The 14,727-nt window shown below is 41.3% G+C and overlaps 1 protein-coding gene across 1 annotated transcript in view; it reads right to left on the reverse strand.

The window, feature by feature from the left end:
- Positions 1–14,727, reverse strand: part of ABHD12 (abhydrolase domain containing 12, lysophospholipase) — a 46,476-nt gene that overhangs the window by 22,124 nt on the left and 9,625 nt on the right. The window contains exon 2 of the mRNA XM_074817460.1: positions 2,885–3,009. Within this exon, the coding sequence (XP_074673561.1) occupies positions 2,885–3,009 (125 nt within the window). The remainder of the gene's footprint in view (positions 1–2,884; positions 3,010–14,727) is intronic.

The following is a 14,727-nucleotide window of genomic DNA, read 5'->3' on the forward strand; positions in this document are numbered from 1 at the left end:
TCCCTACAATACAACACTCTAAAGGAGATACTGCATTATAGTAGCAGACACCACATTGCTCTCATCCTGCAAGAGTAAGATAAATTGTGTTAAACACTGTCCTCTTGAGCCTTTGAGGAGGATATCCAGTTCGCTAGCCCACTCTCCAAAGACTATTAAATAATTGCCATATCTCCTAGACACTGCAGCCTTTAAAAGAGATAATGTTAGGCCGGAAACTTCATCTCTTAAGGAAGATGCCTGAAAACAAAATCATTACACCTCAATTCACTCTTTCAAATGTTTTATGTTCCCCAACTTATACAATACACGTTGTTTGTTGCTTGTTATATTCAACAATTCAAACACGAGCATCAGGAAAGTCAAGCATCAAACATTTTCAGCACTTTGTTTTCCATTGCTTGGTTCACAAGCTACATCTTATAGACACTGTGTGATGTGCTAAATGGGGGGATGTGCTCAGTCTAAACACTTCCTTTTCCATCACCAATGCTGTATGGCCTTTCTAGGCAGCCTCTGACACACCCAATACCAAGAGAGACACTATAGAGATCTACAGACAACACTGAGCAGTTTTAAGGGCTCTCTTCTCCCAGTGATTTAGGATTTTCCCATAAATTTAAGCTCCACTCCAGCAGAACCAGGAAATCTGTCTCCTTGAAATCTAGTGGCATAACAATTAACATACTGAAGTTTTTGTGCTATTGAAGTTTTGCGCTATTGAAACACAAAGAAGCAGTCAAATGTCACTTCACTTAGCCTTAAAAAAAAAAAAAAAAAAATCACTAAAAATTCCAGAAACATGAAAGCCAAGGCAGACAACAGCTGATGTTAACCTGACAAATCTGGCCCCTTAGACTGCAAATCTATACCTGTGCAATTGTTTGCTCTTACGCAAAAGCATGTGAAAGAGTCCCAGACAAAGCATGCACACCACCAGAGACAGTTGGGTCACTGCACTGTCACCACAGAACTCGGCAACGCTCTCACAAGGGTGGTGCATCCTCCAAGAGGGCAGTAAGTTCTGCAGTCAAGGTCTGGACAGACACACAAATCACTTACAGCAGTGTTCTGGGAAAATTATTCAACTCCTCCGTGCCTTGATTTTCCCATTTGCCCAATCTGTTACGACTTTCTTACCAGATTTTCTATTACAAAGATACGAACAAGAACACACCAATGTTAGTGATTGGGGCCAGGTAAGCATCTACCTCAAAGCAAAAGAAAAATACAGGCAATTTTTATGTATAGCATTTATCACTGGGATGGTCCACCTATTCTACACACACAAACATCATCATCATATAGGCATACATCATATGGAGACCTTGCACATCAAGGGTTTTAGTGACATGTTTCAGAGATATTTGATATCACTTGCAACACATCACATGATCAAAATTGCATGATTTGTTAATCATACTGATATGCTAAATCTGATCTAGTCTGTATTTATGTTTCTAGAAACCTCAGTTTTCTGAAAACTTCCAGTGGAGACACCTTGAGATCTCTACCCATATGCTTATGTATCTCATAATCTGGAATAAAAGTCTGTCCACAAGAACAAATCCAGACATTGGTTCGGCTACTAACAGTGGGAGCACAGCTATCGATTCATCTTTAGCTATCTCGAGAAACAAATGGAATCACTTTCTGCTGAAGCTCTGTGCTACTGTTTTGGAAGCAAATCCCAAACTACACAAAAGGAGGAGAAAAAGATGGCTGAAGAGTAGTGATTTATACTCAGAAGGTTAAAAAACAATGTGACAGGGCAAACCCTACACCATTTCTCTGAAGGTCACTCTCCAGTGGAGAAGAACTACTCAAACATGCCAATGTACTTCTAATAACTGTGTTAGAATGCACTTTGTATTCAGGCAAATAGTTTCTCATGGGAGTACTGTCACAAGTAAAATCCAACTGCCATTATATAAAGCAGTAGGAACAATGGTACAGTGATATTAGTGCAAGTCCTAGTGCAAGAAATTGTTACAGAACAATTATTTTGGTCATGTGGGAATTAATAGAGGTAGGAACTTCAGGGAGACCTACAAAACTCTGCAAGGGCAAATTAATATCATCACTGAAAAAGCAAGGTGATGAAAATGGAAGTAACCTGCATTATTCACTTTATCCAGCTGTCAGTTCTGACAATCAAGGCACAAGAGCTGGCCCACACATGTGCACACTTCACAGTGACCATGATCCAAAGTGTTAGAATATACAGAGCATGCAACCAAATGACAGAAGTTATATAAAAGCAACATATCCATAGTTGGTCCTTCTAGCTTCTGCAATCAAAGGAAGATATTTTTCGAAACTTCATTACAAAACACAAGTGAGGTTTAAAGACAAATTTGGATCACAAAGAAGTATCCCTCATACAGCGATGCTCCATCATTTTCCATCCTGTGAACGCTCAGGCCTCCCTGGGCGACCTGGGAGCTGAGCCAGCTCACCAGACCCACTGTACTGCTGCTTGACCAAGTGCAAAGGCTAAGCAGACAATCTGACTACATGAACAGGCCTCTTCTGTCCCAACCAGAATATTCTCCTAAAATGTTTTCAGGTGAAGAGTTGCTGCCTGGAAAGCAATTCACCGGATTTAATTTCACTTACTTGCTGTCTATTCATGCAACTTTGTTGAACCCTTCAGAAAAATGCACTCAACATATCGCACCGTTTTCCTGAAGGAGACCCTTTCATCTAAAAGTTGGCTTCAGAAAATGCTTTCCAAGTCACAGTTTGAAGAACTTACAGCCTGTGAAAGCTCATATCCTTCACAAGCTGTACACATGCAGGGTGAAAGTCAAGGCAGACAAATGAAAGATAAAGACATTATTCCCCTTCACCCCTCACCCACCCAGTAGACTGAGTCACTTACCAAAGTTTAGGAAGACCAGTTTTGCCTGAATAGCAGGGCAAAGTTTTACTAGAAATGGAATGGCTATGTACACTCCCAGCAACCAGATTATTAACTTCCGCAATCGAAACCACAATCCGTATCGCCTGTATAGAAGAACAAAAAAAAAAAAAAAGAAAAAAGAAAGACAGACCTGAATACAGCAGAAATTTTATGAAGCAATTTTCACAATAAACTGTGTACTTGGTTTATTTGAACCTGGTTATTTACTCTTTAAACAAAACTAAAACCAGTTTATGTAGCCTCAGTTGTTTGAGAGAAGCAGAAGTAACCAAACTGTCAGCTGATGATATGCAGCTTAGAAAAAGGGAATAGAAACTCCCCACTGATTACATTTTAAAACACTCTGTAACAAGAGATTTTTTTCTGCTGACTTAACAGATTTCAGGACCTCTAGAAATGCAAATCACATGTTTGTCACCAAAAAGTAGCCTGACTGCACTTCCCATTTAAATCACTACCAGCAAGATTTTGTTCAGTTACATTTTCACATCTTTAAAGGAACTATGTGTAATGAGACTGATAAAATTACACATGATCTCATGTACAGACTAGAGCAGACGTTCACCTTGTCCAGGTAAAAGGGTTCATACCTCTCAAGGCCCTGGAAAGCACATCTTTCCAAGTTATAAAACATTATGAAATTTCTTATCTGCAGCATCATCCTCTACAAGTCCAGACTGATTTGGAACAATTGCCCCAACACTTTATTTCTGTTTTCTCCTAAGTATTCTGATTGGGAAGAGTAAGCTACAAAAAAACCCAAGCCAGCAACACAAAAAAAAAAAAAAAAGAATCACACAGCAGCTAGTTAAGCATTTTTTCTCAAAATGCACTTTACTACCTCAGAATAATTACCACATACACACTCAGATGTGTGTGTATATATATATATGTACATGTATGTATACATAAAGGTGTAATGATCTAGTTGATTAACATTTTATGGGCAGAAACACTGAGACCCTCAACATTATTGCAATCAAGAACTAAAATGCATGTAAACCCTTCAGGCAACACAACTTGCTGCATCAGCAATAGCGTGGCCAGCAGGGACAGGGAAGTGATCTTACCCCTGTACTCAGCACTGGTGAGGCCGCACCTCGATTACTGGGTTCAGTTTTGGGCCCTTCACTACAAAAAGGACATTGAATGACTTGAGCATGTCCAGAGAAGGGCAACGAAGCTGGTGAAGGGTCTGGGGCACATGTCGTATGAGGAGCAGCTGAGGGAACTGAGGTTGTTTAGCCTGGAGAAGAGGAGACTGAGGGGAGACCTCATCGCCCTCTACAGCTACCTGAAAGGAGGTTGCAGAGAGCTGGGGATGAGTCTCTTTAACCAAGTAACAAGCGATAGGACAAGAGGGAATGGCTTCAAATTGCACCAGGGAAGGTTTAGACTGGATATTAGGAAGTATTTCTTTACAGAACAGATTGTGAGGCCTTGGAATGGGCTGCCCAGGGAGGTGGTGGAGTCCCCATCCCTGGAGGTGTTTAAGAGTCGGGTTGACATAGCGCTGAGGGATCTGGTGGAGTTGGGAACTGTCAGTGTGAGGTTAATGGTTGGACTAAGTGATCTTCAAGGTCTTTTCCAACCTAGACAATTCTGTGATGCTGTGAACTTCATTTGCTTTCCAGCAGTCTGCAGCAGGAATGACATTGCATGTCAGTGAGCAACCATTTCTTAGTATTGGGAACTGCTGGCTGCTGAAAGCAGAGATCAATTTTTCCAAGAGGCATGAAATTATTTATCTCCCATTTGGCAATTTTACCAGCTGACACACTGAACTTGCTCTACACTAGTGCTAAGGGGGTTTGAACACTGTCAGCTAGTTGAAACTATCAAATAGAGAGCCTGAAAACCTCTTTTTAAAGCATTTCTACAAGAAATACAAGTGTACAGGTAGAATCGGGATAGAAATAGTTCAATCATGCACCAAAATCTTCAAGATCTCAACAGCTTTTGTAGCCCTAGGCTAAAGCCAAGACTCTCAGGAACAGTTTTTCAGCACAGTGAAAAAAGGAGACACTCCAACCCCTCCACCTGTATAATTTTTTTGCATGATAGCTAGGGTAGTTATACAAGGAACAGGCTATCCTCCTATTCGCCAAAAACCTGCCTCCATCACACTACTGCCTGCCTACAAGTACCTGTCTCCTCTCACCCAGGTACCATATTCTGGACTTCAGAAACATCTACCATCAAAATTGATGCACTTTTCTTGACAAGCTAAAGGAACTGCCATTTTCCAAGAGGGAAGAAAAATGTATTACTAAGACACTGCCAACCAGCTCTGGCTGCAACAAGCCCATGTCAAAAGGTTCAACAGATTTTAATACTTCCCATGGCAAAACTGACAATGAAGAGGTGAAGAAAGCCAGCAAGGCTTTCAGTGACATTTCCATACTTCAAGCCCAATTTCCTAAAGGATTAAGGAAAGCAGAAACAGCAAATGACAGAGAGGAAACAGTACAAACAGGGGCTTTAGAAGAGTATGGGTCAGTACCAAGGCCTTAGACTGACCCACCTCTGCCTCATGGAGAGCAGCAAATAGAGGAGGAGGAGGAAGAGGTCCTGAGTGCGCAAGCAGTAACAAGCAACACAGAAAGTCTGCCTACAGTTGTGGTTTTTGAGATGGGCCCAGCAAATGTACTCTAGAGCCAGGGTCTGCAGAGCAATCCAGTGTGAAATGCTGTAAGGTCGGCTAAATACACATGCAAACCCAAAAACTTTGGAAAAAAAAACAGTCAACATTTTGCTTGGGCTAATCACAACTGATCACAGTTCTCTCCCCTCAAATTAAAACCAGCTTTCCACAACCACACCCACATTAGCACCTACCATCTATTTCCATCACTGGAAAAGGTTTGTGGAAGAGAAGGGGAGGGGAGATCACTGTTGCTGAGCAATCAGGATATAATTTAGCTCTCTACAATGAGAGAAGTGTGTCTTTTCATCAAAACTTTTGCCTCATTTGGCTGGTTGCTCAGAGTTAACACAACCTTGCAGTTTCCTCTTGCCTCACACTTGAGAGGTGACTCTGCCATCACCACCTTCCCACTGAGAACAGTGACATGGGTGAGCAACCAGGCAGGATGGGGCTTTCCAGAAAGCTGTTCTGCCTGGGGCCCAGATCCTGCTGCAGCCAAACAGACCTCTCCTTAGGGACTTTCATATATGCCACAATTTCAGCCCTACAGAAAAAACCCACTTATTTAGAAAGGCACCAGAGTCAGGTCTGAACTCCTCTAGATACAACCAGAGCACATCAAAACACAGGAACTTCAGATGTCTGGGCTGCAAAAGCACTTAGCATGACCCAGCTGCAAGCTGGAACCAGGTACAGAAAATGCCGAAGACAACATTGTCCAAGTAATGCTGTCAGAGTTCAGGAATTAATTCAGTCTCTCTTTTCGAAGACTGAACTGAGACGTCTCTTCCTTTGCTCTTGTACCCCACACCAAACGCTAACTGGTAAAGTGACATATACACCTCATCTCCAGGGAGATATCTACTTAAAATGCAACCAGGGCAAAGCCTCTATTCATCAACAAACAGCTTCTCTTCTGCTGATAAATTCAAGACAACGTGCTGAAGTGCAGACATTGTAAAATTATCATGTAAGTCTTTAGCGAACAATTTAGTTAAACTGCTCTTGCTCTGCAGAAAAGCAGTTTCAGAAAATAAATGCCCTGCACTGGGAGCTTTTGGTGTGCTCAGGCAAAGGCAGCAGCAACATGCTTTTCACCAGGAAATTCAGTCAGTCTTAGTTGGAAAATACAAGTGAGTTAGAGAATAAGCAGCTGCAAACTGAAGACCTTAAAGAATATGATAAATAGATTTCCAAGAACAATAAAATGTCTAAAGAAAACAAACCAACAACAAAACCCCACACCAACCCAAAACACCCAACCCCAAGTCACCCCAAAACAACAACAACAAAAAAATCTGCACTGACATCACATTTTCTCCCTTCATTCACCAAAGGCTTTTGCCCAACTTCTGGATTCTGTCCAAACACAGGCAAAATCTGAAGTGGTTTTTTCTTCAGGCAGGTTTCTGAAGTGAATGTGAAAAATAAAGAGTCTCTCTCCAGACATACCTGAATCTGAAAGAAGGGAGTCTTGCCCTTAAGTGTGACAACAGAAACAAAATTTTCCTGGTAATTTACACCTGGACAAAGGTCTTATATTCACTCAAAATAAGCATATCGTGCATTTGGGCAGACAGTAAGAGTATCTGGCTGGCGAAGAGGAGCTGGGGGTCCTCTCATGACATCTTCTCCCGAGTGTGCTATCTTTACTCTATCAGCACTAAGGGAACTACAGGCACAAACGTCCTTTGTCTCACCATGGAAAACAATTGCCAAACTAAGATTTAAGTACTGCACCATCGCACAACGGGGATTTCAACCTGTGGTCTGCAATCACAGTGTGTCTGCGAGGAGCAGCCAAAGCAATAAATTTACTGGGGGCATCTTTCAATTCACAGTATTGGTGTTTCTCCCTCCTCTCCAGCAGACTTAGGAGGTCTCATGAACAGAGTGTCCAATGACCACCCTACTGTGGCATGTTCTGCATATAAATTCAGATTAAAATAATTTCCCCTGGAGAGTACCTGAATCACTTCTGCATCACAAGTACACCAGAAGAGTTTCCATTAGGATCTCCTTATCAGCTGTGCTACAAGGGTGAAAGGGCAGACCAAGGGTGAAACACGAGACTGGTATCATCAGAGCTGCAGTTGAGCAAGAACAAAATTTATCAGAAACACATGCTGGGCTTGTGTCCAAAAGGACCTGACAAATGCCTGTACATTCCACATGGCCTTTGTCATCTAGGAGAGGCAACAGTAAAACAAAATGCTTACAGACACCTGAGTACGAGACTATGTTTGTTCAGCAAATGCTGTTTCTCTGACTTGCTCTGGTGTCCCTCAAATCATCAACTGTTCAAACTGTAAACTGGCAATCTTTTCCCAGCAGAAATTCAGAGCATGGAATGTGGAGAGCCAAGACCATTTTCATTCTTGGTCACACAAGGTACCTCCTGATTATCAGGTGACAAAAGCGACTTTAAAAGTAGTAGAGGAAGAAAAAAACTAACATGAATAATGGCATAACAAGAAAGAACACCTTCCCCCACTTTTCTAACAGAAAACTTCTTTTTTAAAAAGAATCAATACATTCCTCCCCACAGACAAGGATCAAGAACATAACAATCAAGACGTAGACAAAGACATGGGCAAAGGATTCAAAAAACTGAGGGTCAAGGAGAATTTAAAGGACTGAGATTAATTTATTTGGGTAAACAAGAGTTGCGACCAAAACAACCTATTCTACAACCTGGAAACTGCAACTGAGCCCCAAGCACACAGGGGCATGCAAGAAACAACACAGCAACCACACCACACGGGGCAGGACAGCCCACACATCAAGCTGCTGTCAAGCCTTCCTTGATAGCCTTGCTTTAAACAACAGATGGTTTCCAGCCCTTCAAGAACTCTCATCTTCCCTTCCTACAGGAAATCGGGACAGTGGTGCTGCACAGGACTCTTCCTTCTTACAGGTCCTGAAGGGTGAAAGGATCAGCCCATTTTTCTTCTCCCTCCACACAGGCCATCTGAACCACCCAAGCTGATTAACCTTTTGTTTTATTTCACTTGTTCCCTGCCAAGAAAATAAAAAAGAAAATGGAGAAAACCTATCAGCTTTCCAACTGTGTGAAAGCACATTCAGAGAGAGCAAGTCTCTTAGCTCCTGAATGGTAGTTCACAGGCAGGCAGTGGGTCTCATCTCCACTGCAAAATGTCAGCAGCAGCTTTTAGACAGCTTGTACAGTGACATGCAATGAAGTAATTTTCCACTACAAGATTAATACGGGTCTTTTTCTCCTCTGGTTTGCTGCAAAACCTGCTTTATGTGCAGCCAAATGCAAACTGAAAAGATGCTAATGTCAAAGCGTTTATCCCCTCTTGGTTTCTGTGCACAGTGAACGAAGCTGCATAGGCAAACAGGCAACCACGTGATTCTTTTATTACAGACCCGGCTATGCAGAATTCTCCTCAATTAAAGGTCTGCAGCCAAGCCTTAATTCTGCTTCACTGGAGGCACTGTATAGAGAGCAGGGAGGTTGAATTATAGAAAATTCATCTAATCCTGAAAAGAGATCTTTCCCCAAATTCAGGAAAGCCAGTGGGAACACAGCAGTAGCTGCCAGAACTACTAGCATCTGAGCAACTGATCCCTCCCTTTGGCATTAGGATCCTTTCTAATAGGATCAGATCACTGCAAAACAACTCAAAAAGAAAAATCAAAGGCCCCAAACTCATCTTGCTATTCTAGGGAATCAAGCAATCATCTAAAACAAACAAAAAAAAAATCATAAATCACAGTCCTAGAAAGAACCCCAAAAAAATCATGGACATAAAGTGCATAGGTATCTGAATCCTCAGAGACTTTTAGCTTCAACCAATTCCTAAAAATCTTTGCTCTTGGAAAGATCTGAAAAACAAGAAGAAAATTAGCTCTACCAGATTCCTTTGCCATCTCCTACAAAAAATTACTTAAAATCTTGAACCTTTGCTCTTTCAGAAGAGATATTCTAGTCTCTCTCTCGAACGTTAAACTGCAGCATAGTTTCAGCACTTCAGCACTTCTTCAAAAGAATAAAAGATACTACATTGCAAAGAACCATGCAGCTTTTACAATGGTAAAGAACTTAATTTTTCAAGCATCCAGCACCAGAATAAATTGTTACTGACACATGCCATGCCTGTGAAGGATACAGTTTACTTTCTGATGTTGCAAAAGACAACCTGATCTTTCAGCTATTGGGACAAGACAGAAAAGGCTGGGTATCTATTTGTTCTTTGACAGCCTCTATAATTCAAGTACAAATCCATCTGCACATAAAACCAAGCATTAACAGTAAGCGTTGTTAGACCTGTCACCAGGAAGTAACAGTCAATTAATACAAGGTAAATTTCCATTCTATGCCATCAAAGGTACGGAAGATGCAACAGCCAAATTCATACCTGATTCTATGGCTTTCATCACTGTAGCATCCAAAATCTGCATCACTTGACTTAAGAAAAGCATGTGAAATCAGGGACTATTTTAGTCATGTCATACATACATGAACAGTAAAGAGGTTATAAGAGATCCCAAGAAGTCACCCAGTCCATTTCCTCACCCTACAAAGGACACACTACCCAAACCAGTTGTCTGCTTAATTCCTCCCATCAACTTCTGGCAAAGTGCAACAGCCCATGCTTCATGAATGTCCCTCTGGTGATGCAGAGCCGAGTTAGAAGGACTAAAGTTTGCCAGGTTCACACAACAAATCAGACTGGCTTCTCACTGAACAGTGATTTTACCTAGAAAAAAAGAAGGGTACCAGAGTACTTCAAAAGCTGAACAAAGATTTACCCAGTAGGCAGAAATAGAAAAAGGTATCCAAATCTCTAAGTCCAGCTAAGCTACTAAATGGTCCTATTTACACCAGTGAGAGAGGGGGAGAGGGGGGTGAATAAAACACTAAGCACACCTTCTCAAATATTGGCCTTAAAAAGCTAGGATGGAGCAAGGCATTCAAGCCATCACTGGCAGAGAACCAGCCCAGGAAAAGCTACTCCACTCCACAGTTCCCACCAGCCTAATTAGTTTGACTGTACCCAGGAGCAAACAATTGGGATGAGTTTTTAATTAAAAGAGAAATTAATAGGAATAATGGGCTTAAGGCAGTGGAAAAGCAACAAATTTAAAGGCTACGTGTTTTCTTAAAAAAAAAAAAGACAGAAGAGAAAGGCTGAGTTTTTTGAAAAAGTTTTCAAACATGCAAGCTCCACCTTCAGGTTCCTCAGAATATATGACAACTTAATTTTTAAACAGACACACCACCAACAGTGTCTGTCAACACTTCACAGGAAGTGACGATGTCCCAACAGAGGCAAAAGCTCAAAAACCAGCATTGATAAGGAGATGTTAGTACACCCATAAAACCTTCTGAGTTAGCATTTGGCAGGAAAAAATTGTTCTAGCCATAGAAAAACACTGCCAGCCACTGAAATATATTATTTTCTTTGCTGCTATTATAGCAAAAATTGCTTTTTTCCTTTTTTGCTGAATAGTATGTTGCATTTCTAAAGCAGAAAGCTATCATAAGTACTAGCTTATTTCCCTGTTCATAGCAGTATCACAGAACAACAGTAAAAGCTGCATACACAGCTCCAGACAAGTGCTGCATGTCAGCAAACAGAACCAGAATATTTTGTCTATATGCTAACCAGCACTTTCAGCATCCCACCTCTTATCTTCCATTAACACTGTCCCATGTAAGATCAATCAAACGCCTACTGATGCTGCCTTCAGTTAGGCCTACTGGATTTCTATCATCTTTTAAAAAAATCTCCCCACATCAACTTTCAGTCAGAAAAGTTACCCAAGTTCATTTGACAAGCTCTACACAGGTAAACTATGCAGTTTATCCCACTTTCCATTCACTTCCATACCTATGCAGCCTGAAGCTGCCAAACATTAGTGTGGCCACGAAAGAAAATTAATCATAGGAAAGACTTGAACCTGTATCTGCATCATAGCAGATACATGCAAATACATATAAAATTAGCTTTTCAAATTGTTCAGTTTGTAGAGATGGTTTAGCAGTTGTGGTAGAAAAGCCTGTCCAAAGGAGCTTCCAGGACCTTTTCTTTTGGCAGTGGCATCAGCCTACAGAGACTGTACAACTGCTGCCTTTGACATGTTCCTCTTCAGCAACGGTCTTTTCCCTTCCTTCCTCACAAACTGCCTATTCACAAGCTCTTCCCTGAGGCTTCCTTACCCATTTCAGCCCCAAAACAAGTTGTTGCCTACAGGGCATCTCCTTTTGGCTCTGGTAAGAGCTTTAGGCAGTGTTGGTCCAACTAGCTGAATGCAGATGAGGTTTGAAACTTCAAGCTCCCAAATTCCCCCAGTCCACCACTTCATTACCTAGCTCCCCTCTTACAGCCCAGACTCACTTAGACTGCTTCTGTGCCTCCTGATTAATATCAAGTAATTAAATGTTAACTTAAAACAATAAACAGCAAGAAAGAAGCCATCTAGCCAGTCACAAGAACTCGGGTCTGACTCTCCAAAACATATAACTGCAAAGTAAAGGAGAGCATCTCAATGAATAGGTTTTTTCAGAAGGGGCCAGCAAGCTCCAGCTATTGAGACCTTAATAACCACATTTCAGCTTGTAGAATACAGAAAGATCTTGGGTAGGACCTGCAAGAATCAAGACCTCAGTGCAGCGAGAGAGGGCAGAGGAAGTGCAGCAAGAGGGGGAAGAGGAAGGCACTGCTGATTACACACCCCACAGGACAGGGAAATGGAAGCGACATCTAACTTTTCCCTCTCGAGCATACCATCCTTTCCCAATGCCCTGCCTTGGCATCTCCTCTTTACAACCATCACCTAAACTGACTGCCCCTTAAAGCTAGTAACAAACACTGCTTGTCTAATTAAATCACTAAGTATTAGCAGTTCCTTTGAAGGACAGGAGCTTGGAACATCAGTCTTGGTAACATACATTCTAATTGCGTAAAATCTACATGTGTCACACCAGGTGATGAGAATGAGCTGAACATTTGGCAATATAGCACCGATTTATTTAAAATGTATACTGACAGCATGGTCTAAGCGACAGCTATGTTACCTCTCAATACTTGCATAAAATGGTATTAGCGTTAGTGTGAATTGTGTGTGGCAAGACTAACAGAAAAGCTGTGTTTGAAGAAGAAGGAGCAGATGCTTCTGTTATTTTAAGTATGTAGCAAACAACAAATAATTATACCCTAGGCAATTGAACAATTTACTTTTGGGACAGCAAAGCAGACTTGGGGATTAGGGTTTTAAGGGTGTTGACTTGCTTTGAACACATCTTCTGCAACAGCTGTTTAGTTCGCACCAGTATGAACCCTTTGTTTAAATTCTAAGAATATGCTTTCTCCAGAGCTCCCCAGCAATGCTGCTCACACTAATCAAATCTGAAGTCACCCACACTAGATTTTAGTCGAGCTTGGCATTGAGATACTACTGTGGTGCGAGTACACTCCCTCCACAGTGTTTACTGAATTCTTAAGTTTTCCACTCATTTCACAGCTGACAGCTGGTTTATATTAAAGGCACAGCCCTCTCACTAGTCCATAAGATGGGGAATGCAAAGCTGTCTGCAAATGAAAGAGGAAAAAACAGATGATAAACACAAAAAGACTGAAAAAGCACCGGAAGTGCAAAACAGGAGCTTGAGACCAGCCAAATCAGATTTTTATTGAAGCAGTACAGCTCATTTCTCTCTACCACACTCTCCTTCACAGGGAAGAATATCGGGATGCACAAGCAAAGGTTCAAGAGCAGAGCGAATTTAGACATGCAATACTCCACCACAGTTCCTAACTGTTGAATTCATACCACAATTGAAAAAGTATTCAGCACGACCAAGTCAGTTCCCCTACCACCACTTAAAACTGAATATGCTGTAAATCCACCAGACTTGCATGTATGTGTTAACCTTGCAGCAATAACAGGAATCCATAGATTCAGACTTTGTTCCTATGGATACACATGTATGAACAGGTCCATAATTCCAAGCTGCACAACTCTGTGAACATGAAATCTTCTTTTCACACAACAGTTTTTGTGAGTCAGCCACCAGCTGCAGAGCTTGAGAATTACCACTACTGGTAGGCTCTGTGGCTCTGGCTCTCTTTTAAACCACCCGAGCAAGTCTCATTTGTGTATTGTAGACCTTTTTTCCTTTTCAATGCATGAAGGTGGTCATTTTATATTTCTCCGAGACAGCTCTGCTTTTGCTGGCAGAGATCAGAAGCCATTCCTCCTTGGAAGCCTGAAGAAAAAAATGCTTTTGTGTTAGCAGTGATACTGCCACCTTTTAGATGCAGAATACATCATTTAGCAATACATTTTGATTACAATGAACCAACAGTTCCTTGTTAGAGGCATACAAGCAAACAAGAACATTAAACAATGCCAAACATTACATAGGCTGACCATCAGCTGAGCACAGTTACATTTAGCTGGCAGTCACTGTGCCCTCTGTAATTGTGACCTGTTTAAAAAGGGAGGCTTAACAAACAGCGCATGGCCATAAAGCAATAGCTGTGGTTAAAGAACAGCTGTATGAACAGATATAGAACCACTGTCAGCCTCTGACATACCTTGAACAGGGGGTTATTTTGCATACAGCCAGGAAGATTAATCCGTTTCTGTTTTCATCTGTGGTTTATTCAGGGATTTGAGCTTTAGCTATCATCTATCTTGTTGAGAAAACAACTCCAAAAGAAAAAGGCTTGAAAAATTAATTACCATTAAAATCAGAACCCTTGCTAATACTACAAAACTCCAAAGAGCCACACCAGCAAACACATACTGAAAGAAGGTGAAAAGCAGGTGCTGGAGTTTCTACTTAAGTGCATGAAAATGGAACATTTTGCAGCACTGTACATCAGCCTGCCACAAAGTTTAAAGCGAAATGTGATCCCTAAACCAGTAGCCAAAAGGGGAAAAAAAATGTTTTACTAGAGACAGCACAAAACTATCGGAAACTGAAAGAAAAGGTTATTCAGTGCATTTCTGCTGGATTTGCAAGGACAAGAGAATGGGATATTTCCAATGATTGTGTCCAACTCACAGTTTTCATATTCAGCAGTATAAAACTGACATTGTCAGCTTTACTCCTGCTTCCTAGAGCTGCTCTGAAACCAATCAAAACTCTACAAGAAGTGAAATAGACTACTTTAGG

The sequence above is a fragment of the Strix aluco genome, chromosome 3, assembly GCF_031877795.1.
Source record: "Strix aluco isolate bStrAlu1 chromosome 3, bStrAlu1.hap1, whole genome shotgun sequence".
Lineage (NCBI taxonomy): Eukaryota > Metazoa > Chordata > Aves > Strigiformes > Strigidae > Strix > Strix aluco.